This window comes from Petromyzon marinus, chromosome 47 (genome assembly GCF_048934315.1).
Source record: "Petromyzon marinus isolate PM22_M1 ecotype Great Lakes invasive population chromosome 47, UKy_Petmar_22M1.pri1.0, whole genome shotgun sequence".
Classification (NCBI taxonomy): domain Eukaryota; kingdom Metazoa; phylum Chordata; class Hyperoartia; order Petromyzontiformes; family Petromyzontidae; genus Petromyzon; species Petromyzon marinus.
In genome coordinates this window covers 8,023,266-8,045,361 of record NC_133713.1, presented here as the reverse complement: position 1 = coordinate 8,045,361, position 22,096 = coordinate 8,023,266, and the positions used below count along the sequence as shown (strand labels likewise).

Genomic DNA, 22,096 nt, shown 5'->3' with positions numbered 1-22,096 from the left:
TCTGACAGGAGATGATGGCCCGCACGGCTCCACTACCGCCCCCCCACCACCAGCGACAGAGATAACCATCCGCTGAACGGCACCTTTTCCGTCCCCCTCGTCGGCGTACTCCCCTCCCGCTTACACTTGTACATTTTTTTTTTCCTTTCTCTCCCCCATCCTGTCACAAAATCTCAAGACGCGCTGGAATGTTTGCGGAATTCAAATATCGCCGTGCAGAACGGCACGGCGATCGCTCCATCTGGGTGCATCCGAGGACGACCCCAGCCCTGTGCATCGGCAGTGTGGGCAGCCACACCTACACCATCATCAATACCGGTCATCAGCAACCAGCGCATCAATACCGGCATCAGCAAACCAGCGCATCAATACCGGCATCAGCAACCAGCGCATCAATACCGGCATCAGCAACCAGCGCATCAATACCGGCATCAGCAACCAGCGCATCAATACCGGCATCAGCAACCAGCGCATCAATACCGGCATCAGCAACCAGCGCATCAATACCGGCATCAGCAACCAGCGCATCAATACCGGCATCAGCAACCAGCGCATCAATACCGGCATCAGCAACCAGCGCATCAATACCGGCATCAGCAACCAGCGCATCAATACCGGCATCAGCAACCAGCGCATCAATACCGGCATCAGCAACCAGCGCATCAATACCGGCATCAGCAACCAAAAACATACAAATTGATGCACTGGTTGCTGATGCCAGTATTGATGCAATGGTAGATAATCGCCTATTGAGGGCAGCACAATGTAAGAGGAGCGTTCATGCAGATGGCACAGATACACGTGGCTACCTTTGTCTTCCAAGTGCTGATATCATATCAAATGTGTACTCATGCAGAGCAGAGTTCACTTCAGTGAGGCCAGGTGCAGGTTGAGTTGTCATTTGCCTCTTACCGAATAAAAAAAACAAACTAAACACTCGTCATTAGCGTAGCCCCTAAAATAAAATCACGAGTAAGCTGACGTTTCAGACAATGGCCCTTCTTCAGAGCAGAGGTAATGAGTGCAGACAGACTGAATTGTTTTATGTATGGAGACCACACTTCATACTGTGCGATTGACAAAACTGTCATTACAGCCGTCACGGGGAATCTAGCTCAGTTGAGTTGAGGTGGCAACACACTGCACCACTGATCCACGTAACAGCAGCCACCATTCACCACGAAGAGGCGGTTATGTCACGACAGCGCTTGAACCAGGCTAGATGCACTTCGAGGTCACATTGAGTGTGGAAGGCTCGCTCCTGGCAGGAAGCCACGGGACAGACCCAGGTGTTATGGGTTGAACGACTGAGATGGCTGCCTTCACACGCACGCGCACACACACAAGGGGTCTTTTGTGCGTTTGTGCCGGTGCTACTGGGGCTACTCGGACACAGACACAACAAAGAGGCTCATGTCATCTCTCTCTCTCTGACGAAGACAAGAGCTCACTCAAAACATCCAGTGCGGGGAATATCGAACCGCGTCCGGCGAAGGGGAGAGAAAAAAATATAATTTCGCGCAAAGCTCCAGGAACCGATCGTAAAGCTTGAGACAAGAGGTTTCTTTTTTTCTGTGTGCGTGTGTGACAGTGTAGGGGAGGGGTGTTCCCTTTGGTGGCCCAATTGGGACGGTTATGCAACGAGCGAGGAGGCTTCCAGGCCAGCCGGCCGCCCGGCGCAGCATGCACGTTGAACTCCCGAGGCCTTCGCGGCGAGCGGTGCGACGACGACTCTGGGCCTCTCGCACACCGCCTGCCCCCCCCCCCCACCCTCCTCCCCAGGCTTCGCGGCCGCTGTGTGACGCCGAGTAAGTATGACGAGCCGGGGTAAAAACGTGGCACGGTGCGAATACGCCAGCCCTGAAAGATAGCCTGGCTCTCACCCCATCACTGACCAAAGGTCGCTACGAGCCCAAATTATGATCCTGGGTCATATGCAAACCTAAACAACATTCCCGAACTTGATTTGGTGCTTTCGTGACTGCTGCAGCAGCATATGCGGTGGCTCCCAGTCCATGCTAATTTGTATTCCTTTGCTCTGTCTCCACCCCCCCTCCATTCCCCTCTAAGGCTTCGACACAGAAGCATTGTTTCACTTTGTCCCATGTGTGTGTCTCTCTCTGTGTGTCTCTGTGCTGGCTCTCTCTGCTTGGATGTCTATATATGTGTCTGTGATCTGTACTCTAGCACTCTTAACCTATAATTTAGCAATCTTTGAAATAACGTAATCAGCCAGACCATGCGTTAATTGTGTTTTGACCGACCCTCTGTGCTGCATTATATTGTTTCCAAATTTGACTAAATCTGGTTCAATTTGATGTGCTTCTCCATCTCTGTTTCCTCTCTCTCTTAAATTTAGCCCTTTTATACCTGACGATGATTGCTTGCGTCGCAATCAAAACGTCGTATGTATACTATCATGTAATTTTATTTTATTATTATTTCTTATTTATACGTGACTTTACCGAAAAAACCAAAGAGAGAACATTCCCGAAGCTGTACAAGAATGTTTGAATGGCAGCACGATTCGCACGCTACTACGACAGATGGTATCGGCGCGAATGAATGTGGCAGTGAATCCGATGCTCAAGAACCAGACACCAACTATGGCACCGAGCTGGCTTTGATCCCGGGCAATTTTTTTCACGGCTCGGTATTTACTCATTTCAGAGTGCCGGCCCCCCCCCTCCCTCCAGCCATTCGCCCCACACAGACACAAGTAAGTCACTGCTCGCTCCGTGCTGGAATGTGGCTCAACGTTGCACATTTGCATTTCAGCAAATACACATCTTTAATGTGTTCGGATTAAACTGGACATACCCGCCATTCAAACCGGACCACCGTGGTAAAAATAATATTATTTCGCGCCGACCCGGTGACCTCTTCCGCCGGCGCCAATCTGACGGCAGCAGAGGGATTTGTTTTTTCGTGGCGTTGTGCGATGAGCACCGCCCACCAACGGAGGGGGGGGGGAAAGGGGGTGGAGATAAGCGTTACATGATCAGCCACTGCCCAGCGCTCAGGCTTTAAACCGTTGCCCTCTGAATTTTGGGTTATGTAACAACGGCCGGTTCTCGCACGCCGCCACAATGCATTACGTATCCGCTGAGCTCGCGCGCTTCCTTCTGTAGCAGGGCTTTCAGTGTTGACGAGTGAACCGCAGGGCCGCGATTAAACCATTCACCGCGGGTACATCTTGTGCTCCCCGTTCAATGCAGTGCATGGCTTCCGTGCAGTAAGGGGAGACAGGAGCACAGTGTGCGTATCATTTACTAAAATGAACATTTTAGGAGTCATCAGGCAATGAATGAAAAAAGATCCTAAACGTCGACCCCTATAGGCGGGGGGACATGGCGGGTTGGCACCCGCGCAGTGTCACGTTGAGCGCATACGCAGGCCGCATGCAAACTCGTTAAAACTTTTGAAACGGTTCGCTGCAACGAGGCGGAGGTTTTTGCGCGCGGCAAGATGATGGTCGTGTGCCCACTGCGGCCATGCGTGCAGCGAGTTGGCAAGCACCGGGGCGGCGCCTGCCAGTGCCAAAACCTGCGGCGGGCCACACGCCGTCCAATCCAAAGGCGGGCCTGCCGCTGCTCAGTTTCGCTCCGAGGGATGAAACCGTGGCGGAGTAGCCCGGAAATTGCATCTACGCAACCGCCACTGCCATGTGGCGCGCTCCAACACCTTAGCCCTCGTCTTCGTCGTGAAAAAACAAGTCGGCAGGTACACCGTGCCATGCCGTGCTGTGCCAGATTGAACCATGCCTGCCTGCCTCCCCAAATTTGCATACACGTGAAAATGCCGATGGGCACAAACGTATTTCGACCTGACCGTCGGCTAAATCTGTTGGAACAATATATTAATTTCTGGTGTCAACTGTTTACTTGCCAAGCACGCAATCTCACATGCTGGTACCCGTTTTGCGACCTCTGTACCCACGCACGTGTAGTACTGTGCACGCACGGGTACGCAAGTACAACGCGCGTGCCATGTTCAAGCCATCATAAAGGGGCTGTGAGCAGCCTCGTCCGTACAGAAAAAAACGGACACGCGACGCAAAACCTTACTGGCGGGCAGCCCGCCTCGGAATCCAGGGCGGCGTGGACAGCGATCACGACGGGACACCAGGCATGTGCGGTGCAGATCTCGGCAGGCGCAGGGCCGGGCCAAGTGGCAAGCGCGCGAGCAGACGGGGCCCGGCTGGGCGGGCCTGCAGAAGTCGGCGGCTGGGGGTGCGGGCTACTCAGAGCCTTAAAAGCACTTTGTAGTGAATTGTAATAATAGCATTCCTTGGCTTATTGTACACACACCCTGTGTTTAACGAGAGCCAAGTGGGCACCCTCGCAACAAAACCTGCCGCAACGGTGGCAAGGTATCCGATTTAACTTTGCTCAGACGTTTGTTACAGGTCCAGCGCTCAACGCCCCGTACAACAGAGGCCACAAGTGAAAATACGATCGTTTCTTACCCCCAGCCGCTGCGATCGACGTGATCGTGTGACGAGATCGTCGGGAGGCGTAAATAATCAACCCACATCAACAGCTGCAGACTCTGCACAAGTTAAGCGGCAGCTTTCGTTTCGTCGGCACATTGTGCATATACAGCGACTGCTGTGTCACGACTGCTCGTGCTTTACAGCTGCCCCCTCCCGACCCGAAGCTTTACCCAACACTGAAATAACAAGAGCGGTGTCTGTCTGGCGTGTGCAACCCAGAACACTGTTCAATCCCAGGGTAGGAGCGACCCCACATAGCCACTGGCGGGAACCAGCGTACCTGCTGCCGGGCCCGTCAAAACAAATAATGACAAACTGAGCTCACGTTAACGCTCGGGGGGAGGCACGCCGCCGATGTTTAATGCACGACTTCCTTAACGTTTCAGCCAGGCAACATTCGATACGAGCCTCCTGCGTGCCGTGCGAACGCATGTGAAAGATAGGTGGGGGGGTTCGGGGAGGACTGTGGCGAGGGGGGGGGGGGAGGAGGTGTGTGGGTTTCAATTTTAAACGAGGCTTCACACGAGTGGAAGTGACAGGCCTAATAATTAGAACGCTCGAATGCAAATCTGCGCCCCGTCTTGACGGCAGCGCTGCCAGCAGGTGCACCCCGTACCCAGCGCCTGCTGCGTGCCTGTGGGGCGCGAGATGGCGAGCGCGCCATGTTGCCGACACGGCGGATCGCTGGGCTCGATTTCTGATACCGTGCTGTGCCGCTAGGTCAGGGGTCGGCAACCTGCGGATCCGGAGCCACGTGCGGCTCTATCGGGACGGCTGCTTCGTGACGTTATTCAGCACGCGCATTCGCGGCCCTTGAAATGTTGAGTCCATTGTCGAGTTCGACAAAAATTGCCCTTCTTGTTAATTCGGTTTGCCGACACCACTGCTCTCGGTCGACTCAACCTTGCATGAGAAGCTGGTGGGGGGGGGGTGGTGTCAACGTCAGCGCTGGGGTGACAGACAGACGGAGCAAGGTGTTGGCCACAACACCCTGTTATCCACAACAGTATATACAGGCTGCACAGGTGGTGTTTGTGCAGGCGTGTTGGCCTTAAGCAGGTTTGTGCTGTGTGCCAGGAGAAGTCACGCAGAGACCGCGGACAATGGGGATTAAAGTGAAGAGCGGCGTGGAATTGGGCCCGTGTTGATCAGGCAAACGAGACGCATTCGTACATTCTGTACACGTTCATGCCGGGGTCGGCCGTGCAGCCAGTTTCAAACGTCAATACTTCATCGACTTCGCGCACTCGCACAGCCCCGGCGACAATGACGCTCGTTTCTTGTTATACCGGGTAAATTAACGTTAAGATTTTGTTCCGTTGAGAAAAGTTTTTTTTAAAATATTATTATTAATCGGTGTTGAGAGTCCATAGGATTCTTCACGTTATTAACAATGGCAGAACAATGTGCGATTAAGCAACGCGAGAAAACCTCCACCTTGAATCGATCAGCAAAATCGATCACGAGCCGGGTCATAAGCCAGCACACACACACCAGCGCGGGAGTTCCCAGTGAAACACGCGGACTCGCACGCACGCACGTCCGCCCGCCCGCACGCACGCACACGCGTGCACGCAAGCGAGCACGCGTACGTGACCGGGGATCGCAATGTGCTGCCTGCCGAGGGGGGCGTGCGGAGCTCGGCGGCACGGCGTGACCCCCTGGCGGCGAGCGTGGCCCCGGTGTCGTATTATCGAGGCTTTATGCCTTGTTGACCGTAACGCACCGCGGCGCTATTAAATTACACTCACTATAGAGGCGGCAAGAAAGTTATCTCCAAACGCGACCCCCTCCCCCCCACCGTGAGCCAGTTTGCAAGAGGTGGCGGCGCTGCAGCGGCTTCCGAATAAAAATATGCAGGTGTCAGGGTCGGGATCGAACCCACGACCTCTTGTATACCAGGCGAGGTAGTTAACATCTCGCCACCACGGCGACTACCGTGTTCTGCACGGCGGAATATCTGACTGGGTGTTGACGCGGCGCAATAACACGTTTCAATCCACCGCTGACTCAACGTCACCCCAACGCGCAGGGGTAGTTTGACCATACTTCACCACGTTGGTCAGTGCAGGCTTGTGAAACACGGCAATACCCACCCGTGTATTCAGATTTCGTCGGAAACTTCGAATTTCATCAATGTGGAATTTTCCACCGCTAGCTTAGCGACACTTATGGGTACGGGTGGGCGCTCAACGGGCGTTCTGATCGTGGAGTCGCCGACTTTTAAGCGACTCTTGCGCAAGACGGCACAGCGCCGCAGGCCAGGCCACCGGAGGCCATCAGAGGCCACCGGAGGCCCACTAACGAGGGAGGCGGAACGTGAAATGGTCGCCGTCTCCGGGCCAGCGAGGGGAAGCGCGGCGGCCTTCAGCGACATGCGGCCGCGGCTACGGCCACCAGCTCAGCCGGCCACCAGCTCAGCCGGCCAAGCGAGGGGATTAAGGCGACGAATGCCCCTCGCTTCCACCGTACGCTGCGTGTTTCAACTCGAGCGGCAGAACAACACAAAGAGCTCAAAGGGCACGATGATGACTTGCGACGTTTTAAATATTTAAAAAGAAGACAAAGCAAAGAGAATTTCGCCGGCACGCGCACACACACACAAGTAGCGTGCTGTGCCATTCAGTTAGCAAAAAAAAAAAACAGGTGTAGGGTCGACTCGAAAACAAGGTGACGTTTTTTTTTAATATCTGATAATTCCTGGTTAATTGACTGCATGCGGCAGGGACATTCCGTTCCTGGTCTTGACAACATTTGTAATGTGCGCGCCCTCATATGCTGTACAGTTTGTGTCACCGGTAGCACGGCATCACACACCACGCGAACAATAAATCCACGAGACGTAAACCCTTCGCCCGGGTACTCCCGCCGCATACGGCCGGCAGCACGCCGTTACAAACGGGGCGGGAAAGGAAGTCCCAAGCTCAAGTGTTGCGACGTCTTCGGCAATCTCTTGACAGCCGCACGTCATCCCCCCTGCCCTGGAGCGCACGTGGGGCAGTCAACGGCAGGGCAACACACGCGACAGAGGACGCGTGTGTGCGTGTGTGCGTGCACAAGCGGACGCACCCCCCCACTCCCTTCCTCCCCCCCCCCCACGGGGGAGGAGTGAGGGTGGGCATGGAGACCAACCTCAGAGGTGTTGGCCAAGTAGCAACAAAACACCTGTGGTGGTGCTCGTGTCAAAGCAGGTTGGCTGCATTTCTCAAAAGACAATTTCAATGCTCCTTTGGCCACTGATGGCAGCAGTGAGTAGGTCTAATGAGCAGGGACCACCTCGTTGATGCCCTCAGTCACTTTAGCGCACCACCTCCCCACCCCGCCCCCAGGTCACGAGAGGTCGGCGAATTAAGATTTCCACGCAAGAGCTTCCTTGGCGCCGACTTCGCAAAGCAAGGGTGGAGTGCGGGCAGAAGCGACCGGCGCGCCCAAACGGGCCTCCCTCCCCCGCTCGCGGGAAGGCAGGGCGAGAGTTGCACCGGGCAAGACCCTCAAACTCCAAGCTCCAGGACACGGCCTCAAAGATGTTCTTGGTCGAATCGTCCCCACTGCTTTCTATTTCTTTATTTTTTCCCCAATAACACTTCACGCAAATATTTACGTTCGAAAGAGGAATGGCTTTGACTCCCGCCGCTGCACATGCCAAAGGCTCTCCCTCTCGCCATATCCCGAGCTGAGCCACATTTCGTGACGACGCTTGGCCCACTGGACCCGCTGGCCCGTCCGCGAGCGCCTTCCTCTCACGACGATCACCGGGAGACGACGACGTTGGGCGGGCGGGCGGGCGGCACGCCGACCGGCGTGGTGGACGATGGCGTGGGAACAACTCGCGGCTTTCCCAGAGGTTTCTTCCTGCCATTCAAATTCAGGTTTATCGCAGAGTTACGTAACAAGCGGGCTGCCGAGGGTAGATGGAAAGGCTGGCTCGACTAAGGTCGCCCAGGGCTTTTTTAGCCGCGCAATCGCCTGGCTCACACCGCGGAAGCAGTAACTGTCGAGAACCAAATTTTGGACGATCGACACAAATATTGCGTGGGAAACAAGTGGAAGACAAATGGCCTGTGTTATGTAATTGTGCAGTCATGGCCAACTGCGTGATTTCTGTGCCTCGTAAACAAAACAGAGCGTGTGTCGAGTGGAGTGCGGATGGTTAATATTCGCGTGCCGGGATAAGGTTTTTGAGGAAAAATCTCGCACGCTGCAGAGCGCATATTTAAAGCGGATTGCATTGAAACGCCAGCAATCGTTAACAAAACCACTCTTTTAATACACTTAACTTTTACGGTCGACCTCCAAAACTTCACGGCGAAAGTCGTCGGCCCGACAGGAAACGCACGGCGGCTTTAAAGCAAACCACCTTCGCCGGGGGGGGGGGGGTGTGGGGGGGAGTCTTATCAAAAAGACAAACTGTCCTGAAATCGCCATCAATGCAAGAGATAGCACTTTGTTTTTCTTTACTTTTTGGCAAAAACAAAAAAAACCCCACTTACAGCACAAGGGTGGCGCAAGCCCAAGGATTTCTTTCACCAATGACCACGAGAGTTCAAAGCACGTGCCGCCCCCCCCCCCCCCACCGCGCCACGGACAGCGAGGAGCCTTCTCCACCGGGGGCTCAGATGTCGCCGAGGGGAAACAAGGACGCACGTCGGGAAACTTCTCTCTGCGCCTCTCCTCATTATTTCCAGACCTCGAGCCGCCGTGGAACCTCGCTCGGCTGTGCGCAAAGGCGGCTCCTCGCCGCTTGCTGCCAGTGGTGCAGCAAAAGAATAAAACCGTCACCCACTGGGCGCGATCACATCGGCCCTATCCGGTTGGGCAGGTTGGCCCCAAGGGTGAACATGTTAATCAGTCGCCGGTGAATTGACGGCCAGAATATGAACGGCGAGGTAAATTCCATGGCGAAACGAAAAGTTCTCCAGAAAATCGTGTCTTCTTGTTCTTCCCACCCCGGCGCCGGGCAAAGAAAATGCAAAGTGAGAAGCGACATTCCGTCCCGCAGCAGAGAGGATGACCACTTCATTACAAAGATTCCCTGTCGGGTGCCACTAAAGCGTTTGCAGTGGCCAGCCCTGCCACAGAGGCGGTAAAAGTGCGCACATTTATTTTCCGACAACATTTTCAAGAGTGGAGTTACCGTGAGAGTTACAGCACAAGTGGCTTCCCGCATCTACTCTTTCCCCCTACCTCCCCTGGCTTAAGAGGTTTTGAGGACTCCATCTAAAGAAAAGACGAAGGTGGGGTAATGGAACTTGGGTCGTGTGATGTGTCTGACAGACGATGTGCCATCGCGTGGCACTCCCTCCACAACCAGGAGTCCCGTCATCAGAGAGTCCGAAGCGGCATATGAAGCAATTGGCGGGACACCGGGGTCCCATCACTGCCCCGGGGTGGGAAAAACCGTGTAGCGACACGAGTCTTGCCTTACCGACAACAAAACTAGTGTCAATCGATTGGCCTCGTCGAGAGCTACTCGGGGCATTAAGTTTCGTAAAAAGTTGAAAATTTACATAAACACATTAAATTCACTGCCTGGGGGCGGGCTTGCCTTGGCAAAGAAGCTGAGGATCGACGGCTGACCGGAGGGCGTCGTCGCCGCACGCGACTGCGGCGGACGCCCCCCGGGCTTGCGTTTGGCCGGTGGGGTGGCGCCCATCGTGTCGATCGCCGCCTGTTGCTGGCGCTTGTTGGCGCGAGTCTGGGCGGGCGGCGCGTTGCTGTCGGGATCACGTAGTGGGCGGACTGAAAAATAATAATTATTGACCTGATTTTTGCAGGACCCCGGGGTCCCGCCAAATGATTCATATCGTAACGTTTAGGAATCATCAGCGAGCCACTGAAGTGAAAACATCTTGCATTCTCCATGCAACAGGGCATGACCGTCGCGTGAAGTCCGTTGAAAGACAAAATGGGAGCAAGAGGAGGTGCTGACAATTCCTAAGTGCCCACAACTAATCCCGGAGCCATGTCCCGAAAGCTCCAGTGGAGTGTTTCGTTTGAAGTCGCGCAGGTGCACACGCCTTGCTAGGGCAGCTGTCGGCGGTGGCTCAGGGGTCACTCACCTGTGCGGTGCACGCCCAGACCAGGCCCCGTGCGAGGAGCACGCAACCGCACGAGCAGCCGCCCTTGTCCCCTGGGCGGGGAGCGACGCATCGGCACTGCGATTAGCATGCCATCTTGTACATTCAATTCACAGAGGTTGTGTGCCACCATTGTTGCTAGTAAACGACACGGCAACCGTGGATTCCTCATTCGCCGCAACGGCAAAAACCGCAACAGGTCCTCGAAGCGAGTTGCGACCCAGAATTGTGACGATTCATAGAATCCAGACGGCGCGAGTGGTGGGCGAGTATTCACATGGCATCATGATCATCGAATTTTAGGCACGCCGCGCACGTTTAAACGTTTGTTGGCCAATTTTCATCGGACACCTGTAACAACACCGCGCGGGCAGGTGTGACAGGGCAACTGAAACCTCCTGCTCGCGCGCCAATCGCCATTTGCAAAAAGCTTTTGGGGGGGGGGGGGGAAGGGTCTTCCGACGTCATGGGTAGCGCAGAGAAACAAGTGGGGGATTGCAGGAGAGCCACACGACTTTGCTCTCCTCTGCACAGAGCCCGCGAACACCGTGGGGAATACGCCACCTTCGTGAACCAAAGGGAGGTTTGAAGACGCCGAGGCTGACAAAGTAAATACAGTCAGGCGGGATCACGACGGGGGGGGTGTGGATTGACCGCGCGGTTCGTCACACGGTGACCCGTAAAAAATAATCACACTTTTGGGGGGGGGGTCACGATTCGAAAAAAAAAATCAACTCAAGTTATTGTTTTACACTGTGGCGCACGTAGCTGCCGCTTGGTGGCTGCAATGGTCAGGTAAGCAACATTACGTACGGTGAAGAGTGGGGGAGGAAAAAATAATACTGATGCGTCGTCGCACCCCACGGTAGGAAGTGTTGGGCCGGAGCGTCGCTTCTCTCTGCGTAATGGCAGTCGATACTTTCGCGAACACGCTAGCTTTCAGAATAAAACTGAACTAAACACTTTTTATTTTACCAGGTAAGGACCAGTGAGCTGTACACAGCTCTATATCACAAACAGGCTTGTCACGAAATTAAAGCTCAAAGATATGGCTCACCATGTGGAAATGCATCGCGGCCAAATGCTCTAGACGCACGTTGTTTCTAAATGTCGAGAGAAAATCCTGAGGACCCGGAGAAAAATCCACGCGGCCAAGGGGATAACACGCAAACTCCACATATACCAGGCGTCAGGGTCGGGATCGAAGGCACGACCTCCTGCATACCAGGCGAGGGCGTTAACATCTCGCCACCATGGCGCAATATAACTCGTGCTGGGTAAACCACGCTAGACTGTTCAATGGTGCCAACAAATCATGCTTTGAGATCGAAACCGTAGTTTAATATTTCCTTCTGATGTAAAGGTTGCAATGTACCGTCACCCTGGCGAGATGACTCGAATAACGACGGGGCTGCCGGCGCTCACAAAAACATTTTCACAAACTCAACACTTTTGCACCGCGAGTGGCGCGCGGACTGGATCTTGCGCTGCTCGTGCCAAACCGAGCCTACCGCCAGAGTGCAGCAGCGTCGCCAATCGTCCATCCACCCTGCTTGACCCATCCACCCTGCTTGACCCATCCACCCTGCTTGACCCATCCACCCTGCTTGACCCATCCACCCCGCTTGACCCATCCACCCGCTTGACCCATCCACCCTGCTTGACCCATCCACCCTGCTTGACCCATCCACCCTGCTTGACCCATCCACCCTGCTTGACCCATCCACCCGCAAGCCGTCCCAGCCGCCATCGCCACCCGTCGTGCGCCCATCCCCCCTGCCACCCCCCCCCCCCAGTTACACCTCACCTGTGGAAGAAGAGCAGGATAGCGAGCAGCGTCTGCTCCCCGGGCTGCGAGCCGAGGCCGCTGGCCGCCAGCAGGCGAGGGTCGCGCAGAATCTTCAGGAGCGGCGTCGAGGGTGGCGACGATGGCTGCTGCTGCTGCTGCTGCTTTGGCTGCTGCCCGTTGAGCGGCTCCGGCTGTGCCAGGATGCTCTCGAGCCGCCCGGCCACCAGCAGCTTGTCCCAGAGGTGCGCCAACGTGGGACTGCGCAGCACGGGGCTCGACTTGGCCACGGAGAGACAGCAGCTGCAGGCGTCGAGGTCGAGCGAGGCCGGGCGGCACTTCGACATGCTGGGGCCGTGGCGTCGGGGTCGTGCCTGCGCGCGCCCGGTCTGTGCCCGAGATCCCCGGGCGAAGGAAGGGCTTCGCTTCGCTTCTTCTTCTTCCTCGTCCTTCTTCTGTCGTCGATTGTCGCAAGCAAAGCGGCGAATGTGACACGGACTTGGTGCCGTGAGGCCGCTTTTTTGAGCTGTTTGTGAAAAACTTAAGCACCACCAGAGGTCTAGAAGGTCATCTTCCAGCGCTGCTCCGTACGAGTGCCGGCCGCCGTGTCCACGTGGAATCTGTCCAGCGCGTCTCGGTCCAGCTACGCTACTCCGGCAGCACAAGTTTTGAGTTGTAGAAAAGCAACACGAAGAATTCTTCACTTTGGAAATGTAAGGTTTTTGAAAAGAGTATTAATCTACTTTGCCGCATCAGAAGGACTCGGCAAGTTACGATTGCGCTCGACTGTTTCCTCGTATCGGCGAAGCAGCAGCAGCAGCAGCACCACTCTCTTAGTTCACCGAACGGGGCGGGTAGCCCGACACGAGTTTGGCGAAACAAATCTGCCACGCGACGAACAGAATACCGCACACGCCCGATCGCTTGCGAAACTGCACGAGCTTCCAGTTAAATATTAAACTTGCAATTTGACGGTAAAAAAAAAACATTCCAAAAGTGGCGCTCCTACGTGCATGCCAGCTACACGTAACTATAAATACACGCGGCCGAGCGTCTCTACAATTAGACACGTTGCTGGGTCTTCAAGGCTCGATTCAAGTGAGAACGCGTAAAGGGAAGAAAAAAAACCTAATCCAATCCAAACCCCTACAATTTTTTTTTTAAATACGCTTCAAAATTTGGGCTGCCGGCCGCTCAACGGCACCGGCTACACCGAAGTTTTTTTTTCAACGTCGCAGCACGGTGTCAGCCAATGGCGCGAAAACGCACGATTATCGAGACGCGTCTACTCAAGGCTGGCGACGCGTGCCAAAACACGGGCGCACGCAGAGCAACAAGACGAGAGAGCGTCGGCGCTGCCAAGCCGGTAGCGTAGAGACACACGCACGCGAGCGAGCGAGCGAGAGCACGCACACGCAGGCCACACCCAGAATGAAGGAAGAAATAAATAAAAATAAGGAGACGCTGCGATGGCCACACCTACTGGAGAGCCGCTCCCCGCACGCACGCAATCTTGTCTGAATCGGTCCGAGAGCGCGAGGGCTACGCGAGCTGCTACCGATGTTCACCGCGCTCGTCAAGGGGTTTTTTTTCTCTCCCCCGGCAAAGGGGGGGGGGTGGGGAGGGAAGCCGGGAGTGGTAATGAGCCGCAGGGGCTCCTGTCGCGCATGGGTGGTAATATCGATGACCCAGAATGTAGCAAACGAATACGACGTGGCTTTGGAATTTTCAAATAATAATTTAACTGCTGCAGCACGCCGACCAAAGATAAACCGAAGGCATGCAGCGGAGCGGAGGCAGCGTTATGAAAAAAAGACGCAATGAAAGGTTGAAAGATGTTCTCGGAATAGCGACTGGGAGTTGCCGTAAAGGGTTTCGTAAATGTCATATTTTTTTATTCGCTATTGTGAGGACGACATCCAGGAATCGCTGTGCGCGAGGCCGGCCAGCATACGTCTGAGCCGCCCTCGGTATGCCAAATAAATCCCAGCAAAACAGTTTGAAGACCACTCAACAGTCGGTGATCATCGGCTTTAATGACCGGATTGAAGACGGCAGTTCATCCCAGGATGTGGGAGCACAAAGATTCAGGGGTGGCGGTCACGGGGGACGACACGGGGGACGACACGGGGGACGACACGGGGGACGACACGGGGGACGACACGGGGGACGACACGGGGGACGACACGGGGGACGACAAGGGGGACGACACGGGGGACGACACGGGGGACGACACGGGGGACGACACGGGGGGCGACGCGTTGCCACCCGACCAGACGACGACGTAGTTGTCCCAAGGAGCTAAGAGTTCGTCTCTCCTCGGAAACGCTCAGCGGCATGTCGCAAACCGGCTCGAGCACCTGACACGCACGCCGCAACCGATCACCACTACGTGCACGAAGGCCTCGTTCAGGTGGTGTCAAGGTCCAGAGGTCGTCGCCGCCACTACCGTCGATGCCACCATTACCGCATCCCTCTGTTAGATCAGACACCTTTTGCATGGATACCCTCCTATCTGGGTACCGCCGCCTCCTCCATCCTGCACTTGTGTTCATCCCACTGGCACGTCTTCCCCCCCGATTACATCTGCAACGTTTTCTTGCTGCACTCTATTCCAAATACCATGAAGCTGCTTATATAGCCTACCCTGCCATAACGTCATTTGTTCAGCTTTTTCCGGGAGAATCCCACATTGGGATGTTCGGCCAATTCCATTACCGACAGATCAGATTCAAGAAGCCAATGCTGTACTGCCATTGCTGGCCACCTCGTAACCAATGCCTGCAACAACAACACCTGTGGCATTCCCAGGCAGAATCTAACCCAAGCACTAACCAGGCTCCTCTCTCTGCTTCGATTGAGATAATTGATGGAATCGGGTGAGTCCAGGGTGATTTGATCGAAGAGTTTAAGTCTACCGATGCCATAAACGTCTGCCTACCCAGTCCAGCACCTCTACAAGGAAACCTAATTGATTCCTTAAATCACTTGGTTCTTAAACCTGGGGTACACGCACCCCCTAGCGGTGCAAGATGCCCTCTCTGGGGGTGCGAGACATGGCCATATATTTTTAGTAGAAGGTAAATCAGTACAGCTACTCTGTCTCATCAAACCTATGTATTAATTAAGTTTTAAAAATAATACGATTGGGAACCACTGCCCTTAAATACACCGACGAAGGTTCGCTGTCAATCCCGCCTGCTCACTCACAAGCCAGGTGACGCGGGTCAGCAAAGAAACTGCGCCGCCACCACCACAGCCAATTACTACAAATGCCATTTTGATTGTAAAGCTACCATCAAAATACCTCTCAACATTCGCCCCCCCACCCCCACCCCCCCCCATGTAAGAGCCCAGGGAAGACTGGGCCCTATCAACACACCTCAGTGGCTCCCAGGAGCAAACAAACAACACTACGGCGGAGCGAGCGAGTACTCAAAAAAATCTGTTGCCAGGACGACTGGCAAGGGTGGACACAGGATAGTGCCGCGGGCGGAACTATTTTCGCTTCCAAATATTCTCGAGGAGCAGGTCTGCGGGTTGACGCTCGTCGACTGAGAATGGATGGAGAAAGCGTGTCAAACACCTGCAAAAATAGAAAGTAAACACTGCTGCTCTTGAAAACACCGCTGCCGCCAATCAGAATTAGTTTTGGAGCTCCTGGGCTAGCAATGCACGAATGTACGTTGAACTTCTTTCGCACCATAAGTTGCCAACCGTGCTAATCGGAGGTGCAATGGGCGAGCTACCGGGTGCGCCGTCGCCATGCGTGGGAAGATCATGCCGGGGGGGGTCAGGGGGTGGGGTCAGGGGATAGGATGGCAGATTGCCTGCAGCGGTTTTCTTCAGAGTGGCAGTGTTTGGCAAACAGCAGCACCCGCGCGATTCGGAACGAAACAGTGCTCGTGTGCATGTGTGCGTGAAAGAAGTCACTCACAAGGTCCGCATGAAATATTAACACGAACGAAGGTGGACACGCGGCGCTCCACATGAGATGAGAGGCAGAGCAACGATAACGCGCGTCGACTCGCCAGAGCATACGCCTTTTAGATGTGTTCAGAACCTCCTTTGTGTATCTCATACTCAATAAATAGACACCTGTCCCAGTGGGCTCTCACCTGGTTATAAATACAATTGGCGAGTATGTGCGTGCCATTGAAAGTGGGCACGATAGAGAGCACAGGTGGTGCGCGCAATCAGTTAACCCACGACACCTGGGTGTGTGTCACCGTGCCCTCCCACCAGAAAGCCGTCAACATTTCACGTGGCCTCAAAGTGGATCTAATAAGCTTGGCCGAAGCGCCGTGGTGACGTCAGCGGCCGCTGAGTGGCAAATGGTGGCTGTTGTTGTGATCGAAGGCCATTTCACAAACACAAGTGACAATGGCTCAGAACATGAACACGTGACCACAAGTTGTGGTACAACCGGCCTATACATTTTTTTTATAATTTAATAAACGAGACAGTTACACACCAGTCAGGCGATTTGTAGTATTGGCATCTTCATAGGTCCACGAAGAAGCCACTCCCCGTTACTGCAATCAACATCTTATTTATTAAAATATATAGTTTTAATATATATAAGCTGGAGCATGACACCTTGTTGTTGTGAAAGATTGTTTGTTCCATGCATCCCACACCCCCCCCCCCCCCCCCCCGCCAAAGTTAATGAATGGAAAGAAATGAGGGCGGAGAGGGGGATTTCATCTCTGGGGGAGTGTAATTCTGCTGCCCTTTTTAAGGGAAAAAAACCTCCCACACCCCCCAAGGTGGAACAGTGGGGGTAGGCAAATGAAATGTATGTAAAGCCACCGTGTCTCAAGTAACACGTAACACACAATCACATCTCCTCTGGACGTTTGCCTCGTACCAAGTTTGGGACAAAAGCGTGCCACACACGTGCGTGCCCATTCCCAACTACGTGGGCATGCGACTGTCTCGGGTGCTTCCACAGCATCCCCCGGATTGGTCAATGATTTGCTGCCTAGCAACGATAACCACACAGGGGGCTATAGCTACAGGCATCGACACCGACGTTGAATTAACCAAGCGGGGGGGGGGGGGAAGGTATTAATCAATAACACTTCGGCCTTTAAAGAAAATAATATAATAGGTGACGTTTCAGGCAATGACCCTTCTTCACTGCACACACATGGATGAAGGACAAATAGATAAAGGGGGGGGGGGCAATGGACAGCTGTTTCGGAAGCCGTTTCTGTCAAACAACTTCATATCGCGGTAGTCCACCGCCACCTTGTGGAGAATCTGAATTGCTGTTTCGTCTCAACACGCTTACCACGACAAAACGGAAGTTTGCGAGTCCAACTCCTGGCTCGGGGTTGCCTCTTCCGTCTTGGGTTGTGAACACAAGTACGTCACAAATAGTTGTCCTATGAACAGACTCGCCACAGGAATGTGGAATTTCCACCAAAGGCTCAGGGCTAAGGAACTCTTAAGGCAGAGAAGTTGCACACCCCCCCCCACCGCACCCCCGCTGTGAAAGCAAATTGAATGAAGAAGCTGCTACTCACACCAGAGCCACTCCACCTGCGGGCACGGTGAGACGCGGGGCTTTACCTGCCCCCGTATACCTGTGCACAACCACAGGTGCGTGCCACCCACGTGCCATTCCAAGGGTTGCGCAGGTGGATCACAAGGGCTGCGCAGGTGGATCACAACCGCTTTCGAATAAGGATCGAGCGTTGCAGATGAAGCAAAAGAAGCCAGCATCCCTTGCGAAGTAATCACGCGCGAGCAAAGTGCTCAACATCGGTGGGGAGTGGAAACAGTGTGGCGATAATGCATGCATGCACACAGCATGTTGAACTTCTTTTGCGCCGTACGTAGCCAACCATGCTAAACAGAGGTGCCCGGCCGCCTTTGTCTCTCCGCAGCGCTGATATTTACATACCACACCCGGCACTCATTTGAGGCTGAGTCGACCTGGGGGAAGCCCAGGACCAGTTGAGATAATCACCACTGGTGTTGGCCGTGAACGGGAATCGAACTCCGGTCGCCGAGTTCGTAGCGCAGCGCCCTAACCGCTACACCACCACTCCCCGTGGCCAGAAACAAACACACAGACAAAACCGAGCCCCCTATTTTGGACGAGTGATTTAAGATGCAATCTTCTATACAACTGATTCAATAATAATAAAGAATTCAACTTGTAATGCGCCACCGCCACCGCACATTACTTGCTCACTCTGGAAGAGGGAGAGCGACTTGGCGGGGCGTGGAATCTGAGACAAGCGGGAGGGCGGCCAGGCATTGAGCAGGCACCAACAATTGCCCAAGCTTTGCGGTCCTCGATACATTCAGATGTTTTGGACCAATTAATACGTATATGTGGGAGGGAACCGGAGCACCTGGAGAGAACCCACACATGCGAGGGGACAACACTCTATCCCACACAGGTTGAACAGATGGAGATTAGTTGAACATGCAGGCTTTCGCGACCAATATTATCCAGATTAGGTTTTTTTTGGGTTAGATCGTGTTAATTTGTCATATCTTTTGGTTTCTCACATATATAAACAAAAAAAAAACCTCTTATAGAAGGAGATTAGTTCACATTTTCTACGTACCATTGTCTCACCAACTGCTGTGCAAACCCTGAACCCGAGATCATTTGTTGGGTGTGTACGGATCGTGATGATTCAACCCCAGGGACGTATTTGCTTTTGATCATCCGCTGGATTTAATTATATTTTCATTTCCCCCGACAGACTGACGCGCTTCAATATTACAGTTACGTTCTCAATTTGGCGACCCACTAACGAATACGGGTTCCACCTTGATTTGTAGAAAAATATATTTCAACATGAAAAAAAGAGCAGATTGGAATTGATTTTGTGACGAGGCACAAGTGAGATTTTACAGCCAATGTTAACGTTACGCCGGATTTGAGACATCGCGATAAATCGTCGAACGTGCAAACGCGGGCCTTGAGGACCTCCGTAGGGGACACTGGCCAGCCAGCCAGTGTCCCCTATGACCCCTTTGGCTCCAGCCCAGCAAGCCGGCTCCTTGGCATTCACACATTCGCACGCGACAAAAGCGCCGGCTTAAAGGCCGCCCCCCCCCCCCCCCCCCATTAGTTATTCTCAGCGAGCTACCGGCACAGTGCACCAACGCAGATATCGTGTGAACTCCGTTGAGCAAGCGGGGCGCGTGGGAAGACGCGGTGCGATTTCTGGAAACAAAACAGGGGACCAGGCGCATAATGATGCGTCGCTTCATCTCCAGCTTTCACACGTGCAGTAATAAATGCGTAGGAATTGCGTAAGACATTATATAATGTATGACGCCAATGCAAGTTATATGCAAATGGTTATCTTAGCATGGAGGGGTAGCGGCGTTGTGTGCTGCAGAAACCGGGGACTGAGAAAGGAAGACACGAGAAGTATGGAGATGTGGGTTGTGGTGTCAGACGGAGAAAATCATTTGGGATGGAGAGAAAGAGAAACGAGTAAGTTCTAGAGCAGGTGCAGGAGGAGAGAAGTCTGATCACGACAATCGAGGTGAGGCGATGAGATGTGGCGTGGATAGATTCTCAGAGGTGATGAGCGCTTGGTGAAGGATGCTTTGGAAGGATGTTCGGAAAGAGGCCTCGAGGCTGATGCCGACCGACAACTTGAAGAGAAGTAAAAAGGGGGGGGGGGCAGGGGGGTGGGGGACCACATGGTGAAATTAAAACTCATCGTCGGACAGGACTGGAGGGAGACCGAGTCAGAGACCTGCCACATTGGGCAGAAGACGAAGGAAAAATCACGCGAATATTACATTTCATCTTCTCGAACAAACGAGAAAGACCACACACCCACACAGGAGACAAGTGCAAACAAATATAAAATGTGATCGATTCTTGCGTCAAACGACAAGGCCCCCCCCCCCCCACTAAACAGCAACAATTCATGGAATCGTGGGGGTAGTGGAGAAGCATTCTGTGCCCAACGTTGACGGATCGTTACTCCCCTGCGTGTCAAGGGCACGTGGACCCCTTCAGAGGGACAGGGTGTGACGATGAATCGACCCCGCTCATATCAAATCGTCATGTCGAGATAAAATACATTATTTATCGCCCTGTGCATTTCCACTGCTCGATGTATGACGTGTTTGAACTTCTTTCCCATCGTAAGTAGCCAAACGCGCTAATCGGAGGTGCGAAGGGAAAAGGACAGCAAACTAAAACACAAAAATCAATTCTAAAGAAACAGGTTTTCAATTTAGATTGTTTAAAAGTGCATAGCGCCAGTGGCTTCCTAATATCGGAAGGAAGAGCGGTCCAGACGGCCGCAGAAGCGCATTGATGAAGGTGTCACCATGTGTCCGGTTCCGTGGATTGGGTTGACATTGTTCACCGAGCTGGTCATTGAGGGTTTGTGAGGGTGGGGGGTATGGTCACATGATGTTAGCACCGTTTGGCAATTTTATTCAGATTGTTTGGTTCATAGCGCAACTGGCTAACACCATTCTGCCACTGGACTGCCAAGTCTACGATACATGAAATGTCGATTTTTACACACACACACTATACGTTTCAAAAATTTGCTTATGCAATACGAATCTGTGTGGAGGGGAATGGCGATGTAGTGGTCAGTGCATAGTACGCTATGAACACGACGACCTGAATTAAATTCCCAGCCACAGCCAACACCAGTGGCGAGTGACTTAATTTAAGACCTCCACAAACCCGCACTGACCAGCATGGTGAAGTATGGTCAATCAACCCCCACGACTAACAAAGCATGGGGGAGGGTCTTCACCCAGCAGTGGATTGACAAAGGGCCGCTCACTAATTATATGCTGCGCTTAAAGGGACCGCATGACCCCTGGAGCCAATAAAGTCACCGCTCCATTCGTCAGTGTTAAAAAAACAAACCTGTTACCGATTCTTAAAATTTGTATAATTACAATCGTGAATCGCAAACAGTTCATTGAATCGCAAGAGGGGCGTCATCGTTACACACCCGCCCCCCACCCCCTGTAACTGTGCGAGGCTGCCCAACCAGAGCCACTGCCCCCTCTGCTTGGCAGTGGACGCTACCCAACCCAGTGAGAGCACCGCGCCGATCGTCTTACCTGCTCGGTAGAACGGAGGGCAGCCGAGGAGGGGTGGTGAAGGTCACGCGGAAGGTTGACACGGGCGCGGTCAGAGTCCGAGCGTCGGTGGGGGGGGGGGGAGACATAACGGAGAACGCATGAGACAGGGAACACTGCCGCCAGTGGATGTACACTTAGCTGGGGACCAAGACTCAGCTAGCACCAGCCACTAGGTGGCGGAAGAGTGGCGTTCAGCGGCACGACATCACCGTGCCCATGGCACAGGAAGCCTTCAAACCCAACCCAGTCGCATTAATTCAATTGAGAATGCGAACTTTCATAACACAAACTTGGGAAAACCGACGATACCGAAGGGGCAATTGTTTCTATATTTGAATACAGCGCGCAAGACAAATGTCACTTCCGTTGCACACAAGCACTCACAAAGACAAAGACACACAAAGACACCCCTGTAAGGACGTGAATTTTGTTGGGGTGAGTACTGTTGGCGAGTGCCCATTTATATCCAGAACGGCGAGTAGGAGAGTGGTATAGTCAGCACACACGTACAGTATATACAAGATGCCCCGTATAGCCTTAACAGAGTTGTTGGGGCAAATGCTGTTAGCGAGCCACCTATCATGGCCGGCGCAGCACACGAGAGGGTCAGTGTGCTAGCACCTCGCTCGGCCA

The 22,096-nt window shown here is 53.7% G+C and overlaps 1 protein-coding gene across 3 annotated transcripts in view; it reads right to left on the bottom strand.

Moving 5' to 3' along the window:
- LOC116952458 (uncharacterized) overlaps positions 1-22,096 on the bottom strand; it is a 103,522-nt gene that overhangs the window by 33,374 nt on the left and 48,052 nt on the right. Inside the window, exon 2 of one of the 3 annotated variants that reach the window (XM_032971825.2) lies at positions 12,798-21,442. The exons of the other annotated variants lie outside the window; for them this stretch is intronic. Within the exon in view, the coding sequence (XP_032827716.2) occupies positions 21,439-21,442 (4 nt within the window). The 3' untranslated portion in view covers positions 12,798-21,438. Of the gene's footprint in view, positions 1-12,797; positions 21,443-22,096 lie in introns of those variants that run through there. 3 annotated transcript variants of the gene reach the window in all.